This window comes from Gymnoscopelus microlampas, assembly GCF_963454915.1.
Source record: "Gymnoscopelus microlampas genome assembly, chromosome: 15".
Lineage (NCBI taxonomy): Eukaryota > Metazoa > Chordata > Actinopteri > Myctophiformes > Myctophidae > Gymnoscopelus > Gymnoscopelus microlampas.
In genome coordinates this window covers 40901781-40916257 of record NC_139952.1, presented here as the reverse complement: position 1 = coordinate 40916257, position 14477 = coordinate 40901781, and the positions used below count along the sequence as shown (strand labels likewise).

Below are 14477 nucleotides of genomic sequence, written 5' to 3'. Positions count from 1 at the left end.
TCTCAAAGCATCCAATGGCAACAAGCTTTTATCTGCTGCTGCCACACTTGGCAAACTGTTACAATGTTACACTATACACACCAACTAGATGAAATGACTGGTGAGCCATCATTGGAACTGCACTGGGCACGTTCATTAAAGGATAGTTTCAACCAATCATTTGATGACCAGTGGACCGGTAGGCAGCGGTTCCGGTAGGATATACAAAGGAGACTCTTTGTGTCTCCTACCGGAACCGCTGACAACCATCACATTATTGGCTTAGGAATGCGACGAAAACAAATAAATATCCATGAATTCAAGTCTCCATGGGGTGACTAATCGATAGAAAAATGTCATTTTGGGGGTGAACTATCCCTTTCATGAGAGGATCTGGAACTCACCGCTGGTTTTAAGGGCTGTAGGCGAATACTCAAGGCCACTTTACAGGTGGTCTCAACGGGCTTGATCCTCACCGTGGAGTGGGAGCTGATGTTCAGTTGTGTCGTCAAGTGCTCCGGCATCTAAAAAAATACATGTTTCTTGTAAGATTTTGCTCCACTGACCATTGATTGAACTACTGGGAAAGAGCCACATTACCCCACTTTCAATCTGCCGGCCCTATTTTGGTCATGTTATTATTATTGTAGGCGATGACTTTCCAAAAATGACTTTCAAAAATAGCAAAAAATAGCAGATCTACAAGCTCTCAACACGCCACACCACGACACGCTGTGTCCTTGTAAATCGTCTATTTTCACTATTAATCACATGACAAATTATATAGGGCTTAAGTGGTTAAAGTAAGCATATTCATAGTTCACATGCAAGTATGCCTTCCGTCACCTGCATAGGCCTGTCACAATTATTACATACTCACAATTATTTTTGGAATAATCCTCATAATCATTTTCATGTTAAAAATGTTCATATATTTTCCAAAACATAAAAGAAATAGTGGAAATAGCAGAGCTTGTACAGTAGATCGGCTATTTCCACTATTAATGTTTATTTTTAAGTATAAAGTAATTAAATGTGTTATTTGTCATATCTGCCATGTGAAACTTTTTGTTTATGAAGGCTAAAAGCCAAACAGAAATGTTTATTTGTATTCATAATGTTCCAATAATATTCAACAACAGAAACACAATTAAATGGTTAATCGTAATTATTTGAGTGACAATTAATCGTCAAGTAAAATGTCAGTCTGGACAGTCCTACTACACATGCGGTTTGCCACACTCACCCACACTCTTCCACAGTGGATCTCCCCCATGTCAGGGTATCTCTGCAGGCCTCCTCCTAGCTGCTCCATGTGGTGACACACCACGCGGACCACCACGGTCTCCTCCTCATCCTCCTCCTCCTTCTCCTCTCCCACCCTACCTGCACCTGCGGGATCCTTGGAAGAGGCACTCCCAACAACCTTCTTTTTCTCCGTGATCCGCTTAACCCTCTCCCTCCCTTCTTTGGGAGAGAGGACCCTAGAGAGCAGGCCGTAGGTCACCGCGGAGGAGCGGCGGCCTCCTCCTCCGGGCGTCCCGTCCTCCGTGCCCCGCCACCAGGGGAACAGATGAACCACCCCGGCCGCCGCCGCACCGCCGCCGTGGGGGCTTATGGTGCAGACGTAGCCGGGAGGGGCGCGGCACACCCTGTACATGGAGTCACTGACGAGGGCCGGGATGGCAGGGACGGGGGGAGGAAGGTCCCTGACGGGGTAGCTGCCCGTTAGTATGTAACGCATCAGGCTCTGTAGGTCAGCTATGCCGCCCACTGCCCACTGGTGGTTAGGAGGGGTAGACGACGAGGCACTAATGGAAGAGTTAGAAGAAGAACTGTGTCCCTGATGATGATCTCTGGTTTGGAATGACGTCGACGGGCCGGTGGGGAAGTCGAGGTTGGACCGGCGTCTGTGAGGAGGAGGAGGAGGAGGCTGCTGGCCCCCCTGAGCGGCTGGGAGAGGAGGGGGGCCACTTCCCCCTCCCGTGCGGATCTTTGGAGAGACCATTAGCTCTGTGAACTGTTCTAGGCGGCCGTAGGGTACGGATGGCGAGAGAGATGCTACAGGGGGTGATGGAGAGAAAAGAGTATATTTATGTGCCGTGCATGAATGTCGTTCCGACTGTATTGTCACTGACAGGCAGAAACCTCTTATCTCCATATTTTAACTTTTTGTGTTTTTTCATAAATTAACGCCCTACTTGATAGTTTTAATTTAAATTCTTTACTATAATATATATACTTTTTACTCATTTCCTAATAGGCAAATTCTATTTCCTTAAATATATATAATTTATAAAATTTGAATCACTTTCAACCAGGCATGCCATTACAGGCGCAAATTTTATTTTTGTAAATAGCAGATCTACAACGCGGCTAGTTCCACTATGAATTTTTTATTTAATATTCTCGGAGAGAATATTAAATAAAAAATTCATAGTGGGACTAGCCTAGGGACTACACCGAATACAGGTGTGCCTTGAGACTTGACTGTATGTTGGTCCACCCATAAAGTAAAACTGACCTATCCTGATGTACAGTAGATGACAGTCCGTTGGTCCACCCATACGCTACTACCGACCTATCCTGATGTAGATGACTGTGCGCTGGTCCACCCATATACTGATCTATCCTGATGTAGATGACAGTGCGTTGGTCCACCCATACAGTAATACTGACCTATCCTGATGTAGATGACAGTGCGTTGGTCCACCCATACAGTAATACTGACCTATCCTGATGTAGATGACAGTGCGTTGGTCCACCCATACAGTAATACTGACCTATCCTGATGTAGATGACAGTGCGTTGGTCCACCCATACAGTAATACTGACCTATCCTGATGTAGATGACAGTGCGCTGGTCCACCCATACAGGGAACACAGCGTCCTGGAACACCACTCTGATCTGGTCCAACAGCTGCTGCTCCAGAGCTGCACTGTGGAGCTCCTGGGAGGGTATATTGTTACTAATTTACATTTGGGCAATATATCAATATTATATCAATTTTATATTTTCATGGATTAAACTGCTTACCAAGATCTCCCAGTCATCAGAAGACACAGGCTCCACGAACACTTGATGCACCGATGAGACTTGATGACATGGCCTCAGGAAGCCCTGGAGGAAATCATCAGGATTATCACCAATTCAATACAGACAACCGTCTCTTCCTGGTCAAATTATTATAATAAATCAGTGTTTCTCAACGGGGAGGGGCGGTACTGCCCCCTAGAACAGTGGTTCTCAAACTTTGTCCCCCAAATTGGACACTTATTAGCCCGCGGACCCCCATTTGAAAAGATAAGCCAGGGACCCCCATAAGAGAAGATTCTTACGGCTCTAGCCCCAGTTTGACATGCATTAGGCTACGGACCCCTATTTAATGGCATATCTATCCCTGGGACCCCATTTTATATTGTAAAATCAATGTTAATTTAACTCTGAGAGTGTTCCATTTGTACACTCTAAGAGTTACAGACCCAGGGTCCACTTGGTTCCTATCCATCATTTAGCTGGGGACCCCCTGGAACCCCCTCAAGTACCCCTGGGGGTCCCCGGACCCCACTTTGAGAAACAATGCCCTAGAATATCGGGAGGTGCTGGAAGCTATATTCCTGAAAGGCGGGCACTGAGGTGCTGTTGGGGGGGCTTAATGGACCTTGATATTGGGGGGTGCTGGCCCAAATAGTTTGAGAACCACTGAACTAAACTAATTTAGAACATGTCCTACGTAAAGTGTGACCTGCCTGTACATACTGTACATGGTTACAGCTGTGCGTCACGCATTAAAACCACTTTAGCCCTATTTTCAGATTTTCACGCCACGTCAGAATGACTCAGACATAACCATAAACAAACCTGATACGCCCATATATAGGCAGGACCACGTCAGTACGACTCAGACATAACCATAAACAAACCTGATACGCCCATATATAGGCAGGACCACGGCCACGTCAGTACGACTCAGACATAACCATAAACAAACCTGACACACCCATATATAGGCAGGACCACGACCACGTCAGTATGACTCAGACACATAACCATAAAACCTTTATCTTCCTCCTGGGAAGTAATTTAATCACATTCGAACAGTCCCGTTTAAATGTCAAATCTAGTTATTTGGCATTCAGCGAGATGTTGTCTGAATCATATAAGCAATACAATAATAAACAAACATGAATTTTCAGAGCAGGAACTTGGCTTACATTTTAACCCATGATTCAATCCCGGAACGCATCTGTGTCATTTTAGATTTTAGCTATAACCATTATTTTATACTTTGGCTATTCAAAAATAGCAGATCTACAAGCTCATAGCGTGGCACCGAGTGCCGTGCTATGAGCTTGTAGATCTGCTATTTTTAGAAAAATCATCAATCAGCAAATCTTTGTATATATATATTTTTTAAATCGAACATTTGTAACTCAAATCTTTGCTTCTGGGGATGCCTGGAATTAAATATTTTGATATGGGGGTCGGTGGCCAAATACATATCATTTTGGGGGTCCTTGACATGAAAAAGTTTGAGAACCACTGATATGGAAACATACGTTTTTCAGAAACTTGTCAGGATTTAGAAGACATTTGTATGCGTTCCCGTATTGTATGGGTTAACTGGGTGTGGGAAGGTTGAGTGAGAAGTGAACCACTGAATTAAATGAATTTAAATACTTAGTGACCACCCACCTGCTCTCCATCTTTCAGCCCCAGCTTCTGTCCCAGGTGGCGACACAGCGCCACCTTGTGGTCCTCCCCGCTGGAGGAGGAGGAGGAGTTTCCACTTCGAGTCCAACCGAGGAAGACAGGAGAGCCATGGTCCCAGGACAGCTCCACAGCATGCTTCTGGAGACCATAACATGATGCACACACTTTAGAACAGGGGTCTTCAACAGGGGGTCCGGGACCCCTAGGGGGTCCTCAGAGTTACTACAGGGGGTCCGCTGCGAGGCGTTGTGAGCTTGTAGATCTGCTATTTTTGGCAAAAAGTTATAGGTGTAGAAGAAAAAAAGAGCAGAACTAATTTTAGAGGGGGTCCCTGCTTCATCTCTCTCTCAGCTAGGGGGTCCCTGGCCTGAAAATGTTGAAGACCCCTGCTTTAGAACAAGGGTTCCAAAACTTTGTCATGTCAAGGAAGGACCCCCAAATTGATATATTATGTATTTGGCTGCGGACCCCCGTCTAAAAATTATTTTGTGCCAGGGACCCCCAGAAGCAAAAAATGTTGTTAAAAATGTTCGCTTAAAATATGTATACTGTATATTTTAAAAGAAATTCACGATTTTTCAAAAATAGCAGATCTACAAGCTCGCAGCGTGGCACGAAGTGACTATGAGCTTGTGGATCTGCTATTTTTGAATAGCCAAAGTATTAAGAAGAATTAAAAAAATTATTGTGACGCTATAACTACTTTTGCTGAGGACCCCCCTTTACTTTACTGGATTATTTCCAATTTTCAGTATGTACATCTCAGTCAAATATTGTACCTAACCCTTTACTCCACTACAATTATTAGAAAACTTATAGTGAGTTACTTTGTAGATCTTGATTATTAGAAAACATACATAACATTAACCATTTCAGTCCTGATATAAACTTTGAAAAACAAAATATTTTATACATTTGAAAAACTTGTGAAATGAGACATTCTGGACAATGAATACTTTCTACTTTTGGTACTTTAAGTACATTTTGATGCCAATACTTTTGCACTTTTACTGGAGTTCATTTTGAATTCCTGGACTTTTATACTTGTAACAGTATTTCTACATTGCAGTATTGATACTTTTCCACTTAAGTAAAACATTTGAGTAGTTTTACCACCACACTGGTGTCAATAAACGTAAAGCTAACACACAAAAGGTGCCTATTATTATTATTATTATATTATATTTAGAAAACATACCTCGTTCAGGGAAAGATGTGCTACCAGTTTTGATGGCAGGTGAATGAAGCAGTCTTTAGTGTTATTAAAGACCACCGTGACGGGCTGGATCCCCTGATTAACAAACATTATTATTATTATTAACACATGTTTGTCATTGTTGTTCCTTCCAAGCTAGCTGACATGATCACAGTCAGCACAGAGAGCACACAATGATCGATCGATGTGATCAGCGGTCAAGGCCAAAGCAGACGATCTAAAGACTAGTCCTTCAGAATAAGAGCTTTTCCCCGCCGAACATGCAACGCAATCAGCGGCCATTGTACGTCACTAGGCTCTTACTCTGAAATGTGAGGTGGAAGTTAAGGTTTGTTTTCCTTTTTTCTCTCTTACACAAACAAACATGGCGGCGCCCATCAACAAGTCCAGTTGTTGGGACACTCCTGAGGTTTATAAACACCATGAACAACATAAAGTCTGCATTTCAAGACCCAAGTACCGAGAGGGGAGGAAAGATAGAGCCGTTAAGGTGAGAACGTGTAGGTGACAATGGAAACGCAATAATGTGTGTTGCTGTAGTACAGTGGTTTTCAACCTTTTTGGACCCCCAACTTGACAAATATTAGCCCAGGGACCCCCATTTGAAAAGATATGCCATGCAGGGACTCAACCATTTAGATTTCTTGGGGGTCCCAATCTACACTGTATCACCATCATCACTGTTCATTCTGCTTTTTTACCTCTTTTTTTTTTACCTCTACATCTTTGCCAAAAATAGCTTAATCTTTGCCAAAAAAAACGCACTACGAGGCCAGTGTTCATTTAACTCTAACGGGTCCATTTGGTTCCATTTGTACACTCTCAGTTTCAGACATATAAGGGTCAATTTGGTTGCTAACTATTAATTTGGCTGGGGACCCCCTGGAACCCCCTCAAGGACCACTGGTGGTCCCTGGACCACTGGTTGAAAACCCCTGCTGTAGTAGGTCTGTCACTATTATTACATAATCGTCTAATCGCAATTATTTGAGATATTATCGCAATTATTTTTTTGCCTAATCGTTTCCATGTTGAAAAATGTTTCACATTTTCAAATATTAAAAAAGCAGATCTTCAAGCTAGTAGTAGATCTGCTTTTCTCTACATGTGTAAAATGATTAAATAATATGTCAATTTCTGTGTATGTTTCAGTTATTTGTCATATCTGTCCTGTGCATTTTTTGATGAGGAAGCCTAAAAGGCTTCATATGTTCCAATGTTCAATGCCAAATACAATGGAATCGTAAATCACAATTATTTGAGTGACTATATTTAATCGGCAACTTCAATTTGTAATCGTGACAACCCATAATAGCGGCACTTTTATGGCATACATGCTTTTCTCTCCATTATAGTAAACCGCTATTTTACAGATGAGTGAGCATTGTAGTGCCTTTTTAAAATGAATTATGCACATCCATCTATATTGACATTGAAATTGCAGTGGAATTGTGTCTTTAAGGGGATTCTTTCTGCATGTTATTGCTAATTCATTATGTCTGTTGAATGCTGTTGTTTGCCTGCTAAAGATGTCTTTTTGAGGCAATAACAACATTCTTTAAAACGTCTGGTTCTCGATGCTGCATGGGTCCAGGGACCACCAGGGGTCCAAATGGAATAGAGGTGTGGTGGAACACTTGAGAGAGTACACATGGAACATATATCCCTAGACTGGCTGTGATATTACATACATTTCATGTATTCCAGATACACAGCCATAGATCACTCCATTTGTAGACTCTCATAATTAAATACATCTTATTTCACTGTTTTCAACGTAGGGTTTCGGGGACCACCAGGGGTCCAAATAGACCCTTACGGGTCTGTAACTCTGAGAGTGTGCAAATGGACCCATACGGGTCCATTTGGTTCCATTTGCACACTCTCGGAGTTAAATTGACTGAAACATGTTTTTGTTTTGTTTTGTTTTTTACAATACTGTGTTTTCTCTTATCCTCTTTTCAATACAGTAGCAAATGACTGAAAACTCTTTTTATCAATTCTCTTACAAAGATCCTGTATTTTCTTTTTTTCCTGCTGTTTGCATTGCGATACATTTTTTATTAGATCGATTTAAATGGTCATCAGTTTGAATCGATTTTAATTGATGTACGATAAATCGTTTCATGCCTATTAAAAAGCCTTTGTAATGATCATGTAGGATGTATGTGAACCGTCTTATTTCATACGATGTCTCTGCCCACACCCAGGTGTACACCATCAACTTGGAGTCCCGCTACGTGATGGTGCAGGGGGTCCCGGCCATCGGCGTGATGACAGAACTGGTGCAGCTGTGTGCTCTGTACGGCGTGGTGGAAGAGTACCGACCGCTGGACGAGTACCCTGCAGAGGAGTTCACAGAGGTTTACCTCGTCAAGTTCCAGAAACTCACCAGTGCAAGGTAAGCCATATAAATAAATATATATATATATACCCAGCGATTCCAGGATATTGCAATTAGGCCTCCAAATAATTGGCAAAACACACATTTTGTTTATGATAATGTAATATTAAAAATGTAATATAAAACTAAAATGTTTTTGGTATTTGTTCCTTTTAAAACCTTGATACTGATAAATAGTTTCAAATGTTTTTTTTATTTGAGCAAATTACATGACAGTAGTCAAAAATATACAACAGTATACAGTACATGAAAGTATGTACTGTACCTGCAACACTGAATGCTCTTTTTCACTTCTTTTGCACACTATCAAAAACAATGCAAAGAGAAATGCACATAATAAAATAATTCAAAGAAAATAATAATGCAAGTCATGGTCCTGATATTTATCACATGGAGATTTTTTTTTTTTTTTTTTTTTAACCCACGATTTTGTAACCCTTATTTTTCACCCGGTGCCAATTTTCTAAGTGATCCTGGGCACTACACTCCCCTCACCAGCCTAGGGAGGCCAGGGCCGAGCTCATGCCTCCTTCAATGCATGAGAGCCAACTGACCTTCTTGTCACCTGACAGTCACATGGAGAATAATGAAGAAATAAAGAATAAAGACTGCCATATCAGCTTGATTTAATTAAGAGAGACCTGTCATTTTGGAAAGAATCAGATTTTCACTGTCCATATAGTTTCGGACATACGGGGCACTGTCAACTAAACAGGTGATTTGCACATGTTGTTTAGTCTACTTGAAGAAGTAAAGTGAGTGTTGTCGTCCTCTGTTTCAGAGCAGCCAAACGGCGCATGGACGAGACCAGTTTCTACGGCGGCGTGCTACATGTGTGCTACGTTCCTGAGCACGAGACCGTGGAGGACACCCGCCTGAAGCTGCAAGACCGAAGGCGCTATGTGAACAGGACTACTCAAATGATAGGTAACTGAACGACTTGAACCATACCTCATATGTCCAAAACTGCTACTTTTCAGGATTCAAATTCAAAAGTAGCAGATCTACAAGCTCCAAACGCGTCGCTTCGCGCCGCGTTTCGAGCTTGTAGATCTGCTACTTTTGATGCTTTTGTGTGACGCTGTAGTATGATCAAGTAGGGCTTTAATTTACGTAAAAGCACAACATTTAGAATATGGAGATTTCTGCCCGACAGCAACCATTTGCTAAACGTATGCTTGCTATTCATGAGTCACTGACACTGTGGTTTTCTCATTTTGTCTACAAAGCAAGGGAAAAAAACGAGTGTACAGAAGGGGACAAGGAGGCCACGGCGTCGGACAAGACCACAACACCACAGAGGACAGCGTCAGCGGCACACCATCCGAGGTCCGACGACAACGGTACGAGACAGAGTTCCAGCTCCAGCCGCCACGTAGATCGTAGCTCCGTCCGCAACGCTGCAGGAGAGAGTTCGTCGACGTCGTCCAGCCGTTGTGGAGGCTTTCCTCTGTTGCCTCTCCCCCCTCAAGAAGAGTATCATTACAGACATAACAGCACAACATACCACCTGCCTCCACAGACGAACCCACACAGGACTTTACCCACAGAGGACAGTATGGGGACATTACATAACGCCGTCGTCGTTGATCAAAAACAGCCGCCGACGCAGAGCCCCAGCACGGGTCATCATACGCCGTTTAGTAAAGGAGACGGAGGCCGCAGCAAAAGCAGGCCGACCCCAGAGAAACCCCCGTCGATCAGATTCGTACCGAGGACGACACACTTGGAGAACAGGAAGCGTAAAACGGAAGAAGAAGCCAAGAGCCACTTGTCGTCGTTGTCGCCGTCGTGTGACGTTACGGGGGACAGCGGGGGGCCGCTGATCGGGCCAAAGCTACCCGAACCCCCGAGAATGGACATGGAGGACGCCTCGCTGAACACCACTGTCGACCGCATCCGGAGCACCTTGCAACAGGTAGCCTTTTTGTGCCTGACGTTCTGATGTGAATTCATTACTAGTATACCGGATTTTTACGTGGATGCCAGCATCATGTCACGTACCGAATATAGCAATCTACAAGCTGACAAGGCATCTGCTTTGTCAGCTCATTATAGTTGTGGTATGAACTTCAGTTACAATGATTTTAACCAATGTATAGTTATCATGCTTGGCGTGAACTTGATTGAGAACTTCTCTCATTGTGTTTTAGGTGGCGTCAGTTCCTGACATCAAGCCGGCGCCGAAAAAGATTAAACCACGTCGTCGGATTTGATTGATGAGGCTCGTTCAGGAGGACTCAATGCTGGACATTTCACAGAGATCTTTGGTTGAAAAAATAATAATCAACATTTGTAATTTGTTCTTTTAGTCAAAATATTTTATTTACAAATGGGAGTGTGGCTTCAGAGGTATGTTTCTATTAAATAGATGAAAATACACTATTGTCTTCAAGTTTGAAATGCGAGCTGCTCAAATGCAAGTGTATTCTGGAATAGAAGGGGAAAAAAACAGTGTGAGAACTCTTTCATGATATTGTTGAATAAAATAATTCAGTTATTCCGTTTTTCAACTTGGAGGATTTACTGTATCATTACCTTGGCATCGGGGAGGCAGTTTCCAAATGCTTCCAGCAGTAGATTCTCCTCTCTCACTGCCTTGTCAAAGTCTGCATAAGACAGCCTGCTGTCGTGGTCGTGATCCTGTGAACACGAATACAGAAAAGTTACGAAACGTCAACTCTTTTTTTTATTTGAATCCTGAAAAGTAACAGTTTGACATTTTCGACAGAGACGATATGCAGTGGTGATCTGTTACTATAACTGTCCCCGGCCTAGACCCCTACCCGAAAGATTATGGACTCACTATGTGTCCTGTCAAACTGGCTAGGAACTGAACCCTCGACCTGTTCATTCATGTTCGTCACTCTCGACAGCATCAGCCAAACGCCTAACATGAAAATGTTTACATGACACTAGTGTGTTTTGATTGGTTCTCCCGTAGTCCTCCTCACCATCTTCTTGAGCGTGATCTCCACCAGGTCTTTGATTCCTTCGTCAGGGTCCTCCTCCGTGGGCTGTCTGATCAGGCTGTTCTTCAGCATGTGGAACATCTCCTCCCTGGAGATGTAGCCGTCGCCATTCAAGTCATACACCTGGAAGCAATCTGACACACGCAAATACCACTGTTGTTAGACAATAGTGTGTGTGTGTGTGTGTGTGTGTGTGTGTGTCTGTTTGCTTGTATTACTATACTTGTGAGGGTCATGCAGTATATACAAATATAGTAGGTTTTGAGAAGGATAAAAGGTTGATTTATGGTTTTAAATTTAAAATAAAAAAATATATATATATTTCGAGTTAGGCTTACAATTAGGAAAAGGTTCAGGTTAGGGTGAGGATTACGCATTTAGAGGTTAAGTTTAGGGGTTAGAGTTGGAGTAATGCCTGATGTATAAATAGTTGCACGGCAGTGTCGCACACTGAAAATAGCTGAGCCACAGGGTCACAACGCGTTGCAGCTCGCCACGTCGTGAGCTTGTAGATCAGCGATTTTACAAATGGCAAGACATTTAAAAATTGCTTTTGTCCAAAAACGTTTGTGTGTGTGAGAGAGAAAGTATAGGCAGGTGCATTGATAAGTAAGATTGGTCCATTACATTTAATTCTTTCATCCAAGGTCCCACGAAGAAAGATGGACAGTCCTTCAATCCACTCCCTGGCGCTGACAAAGCCGTCATTGTTCTTGTCAAATGCATGGAAGACTGGGAGGCATAATGATAAAGAACTCAGTTTTGAGTTGTCTTTTTGCAGCACTTAACGATCACATTTTCACTGTCGGGCAGAAACCTTGTATCTCCATACTTCATCTTTTTATTAATTGTTTTACTTAATGCCCTGTTTGTGTCCCGCAAAAGTATCTGAAATAACAGATCTACAAGCTCACATGTCACATCTTTGAAACGTTTTGCCTATAATGACATGGCCAAAATAGAGATGCAAGGTTGAAAGTTGTTACAGTAAGTGTGTGTATGTGGGTTTTATACATATTTAACCAATGAAAAGTATAACGTCTGTCGGGTGGAAACCTCATATGTCCAAAACTATTACTTTTCAGGATTCAAATAGAAAAATAGCAAAAGTAGAAGATTTACAAGCACAAACTTTTGTGTGACATCGTAGTATTATCCACTGTATAGGGCGTTAATTTACGAAGAAACGTAAGAAAGGTTAGAATATGAAAATAAGAGGTTTTTGCCCGACAGCAATGATAAACAAAAATGTGTGACGTAATCACTACATTGGATCCACTGGAAACAAATGTTCTTTTCCCGATTTCTTGAAAAGTAACATGTCCATACAGTTTTGGACATACAGGGTTTTCTGACCAATGGCGACAACATTCAAAAATCAAATGTCAAGGTTTAAAACTGGACAACAGACAGACAAGGCGTACTGTTGTACCTCTATCCATGATCATGTCGTCGGTCATTTGGAAGGTGTTGTGCAGGATGTTTCTGAACTTTCCTCTGTCCAGACCGTGGACCGTCCTCCCCGACACACTCTGATCTCCCACCAGGCCATTGAACAGCCTGATCAGACCCTCTGCCTCCGTTTTATTGACTGCATCCACACAAGCAGACAGACAATTTACAATTTAGGCATTTAGCAGATGACTTACATTAAGCAAGGGTAAACGCATACGTTCAAATGCAGAGGGACAGTGTATTGCTTCAGTAAATAGGATCACGAGTAAAACAAGAACCTAGCATCAGTCTAAACAGGTTAAATTGGTTAAACTTGTACATTACAAATATAGCTACTTAAAGGAATTATTGTTTTTAAATAAAAAACAATGTTTTTTGTTAAAATCTTAAAGCTCTTTATTCTGATTGCTACAAGAGTGTGTGTTCAATAACAGCGGTCTATACCCTACTCTCCAGCTTGTTTGTTAATAAACAAAAAATACATGTTCAGATGGGCTGCCAATTTCATCCAATCAGAAGAAAAAGTACCAATATATCAGCTTCAATTTCACAGTGTTCCACTTTCAATTTAATTTGTCTGCTCATTTCTTTGTGTCCTCACTTCCAATTCCACTTCATCATGTATCCTGCAGGCCTACATTATGTGTTCTCTCTCCTGGTTGGATACAATTGGTGTCCTGACCTGAAATAGCCTACTGTTTAGTGCTTAATAAAGAGCTACAAACAGCCTCTATAACATCAATGAATGATTGCTATCAGCATAGATCCATTTAACCCATAACTATGCATTTAACACTCATCTTAACTAAATAAATCGCTAACTAAATAAGGAAAAAGAAAAGGTATGTATTCCCAAGTTGGAAAGGGCTGGGGACTATAATAGCCAGTGGTGGAAAGTTACTAGTAGGCTACATTTACTCAAGTACTGTACTTAAGCATTGTGAACTTGTAGATCTGCTATTTTCAAACGCTTTTTATACATTTGAAAACTTGTGCATAATTAGTACTTTCTACTTTCTACACCTTTGTACTTTTTACTCAAGTACATTTTGAATTCCGGACGTTTACTTGCAGTATTGATACTTTTACTTAAGTAAGAAATGTGAGTACTTCTGTATCCCCAAGTTGGAAAGCACTGGGGAGTGGGGACTATATAATAGGTGGTTTTAATTTAAAAAAAAAAAAGGAACAATGGTAATCTTGCTGATGTGAAAGCTTGACTAATCACCATCACATGCTTATATTGAATACTTTAAAAACACAAAGGTCAAATAATACACAGGACCTGGACCTCAATGGAAATAAGCCCTGGGCTTTTGGGGGTTATCCTTTTAGGACCCTTTTGTATAAATCTGTACCACTGGACCTTTTTTTGCAAACTGTTAATTAAGTATTCAATCAATCAATCAATCAATCAATCAATCAATCAATTCAATACTCACAGTGTTTGACTTGTTTAGACAGCCTTTCAGCGAGGTTTTGGATCAGCTTTCTGTTCATAGCAGACATTTCTTTCATCTTACGTCGGGTCGTAGGTTGTTGAATGATCAGGATAGTCGCGGCGGTGGCTGAATGCTGCAGACTTGTTTACGTTCCTTCACCATGGCAACAGCGCCCTCTACGTCTACGGCTACGTTAGAGACGTCAGGGTCCACATGCAGTACAGTATTTTGCCCAGCAGAGGGTACTGAATACACAAAAACTACCATACACCCCAAAAGAAAGGCATGAGACAAT

The 14477-nt window shown here is 41.9% G+C and overlaps 3 protein-coding genes across 6 annotated transcripts in view; 1 reads left to right on the top strand and 2 right to left on the bottom strand.

Moving 5' to 3' along the window:
- pex1 (peroxisomal biogenesis factor 1) overlaps nt 1–6068 on the bottom strand; it is a 30076-nt gene extending 24008 nt beyond the window's left edge. For 3 of the 4 annotated variants that reach the window (XM_084081493.1, XM_084081491.1, XM_084081492.1), the window contains exons 1-6: nt 5892–6068; nt 4676–4831; nt 3017–3100; nt 2815–2929; nt 1226–2040; nt 384–503 (exon numbers count right to left, since the gene is read on the bottom strand). In XM_084081493.1, the coding sequence (XP_083937619.1) occupies nt 384–503; nt 1226–2040; nt 2815–2929; nt 3017–3100; nt 4676–4831; nt 5892–5999 (1398 nt within the window). In that variant the 5' untranslated portion in view covers nt 6000–6068. Of the gene's footprint in view, nt 1–383; nt 504–1225; nt 2041–2503; nt 2632–2814; nt 2930–3016; nt 3101–4675; nt 4832–5891 lie in introns of those variants that run through there. The other variant, XM_084081494.1, reaches the window with a different exon arrangement.
- Nucleotides 6069–6272: 204 nt separating this feature from the next.
- Nucleotides 6273–10804, top strand: rbm48 (RNA binding motif protein 48). The gene is made up of 5 exons (XM_084081495.1): nt 6273–6399; nt 8120–8310; nt 9095–9240; nt 9543–10231; nt 10467–10804. The coding sequence occupies exons 1-5, from the start codon at nt 6274–6276 to the stop codon at nt 10527–10529; spliced, it is 1215 nt and encodes a 404-aa protein (XP_083937621.1). The 5' UTR covers nt 6273; the 3' UTR covers nt 10530–10804.
- clxn (calaxin) lies at nt 10654–14258 on the bottom strand (the record flags this gene model as incomplete). The annotated part of the gene is made up of 6 exons (XM_084081496.1): nt 10654–10743; nt 10852–10956; nt 11268–11419; nt 11913–12017; nt 12718–12876; nt 14183–14258. 6 exons carry the CDS (start codon nt 14256–14258, stop codon nt 10705–10707), a joined length of 636 nt encoding a protein of 211 aa, XP_083937622.1. The 3' UTR covers nt 10654–10704.
- Between the last annotated feature and the right edge of the window lie 219 nt (nt 14259–14477).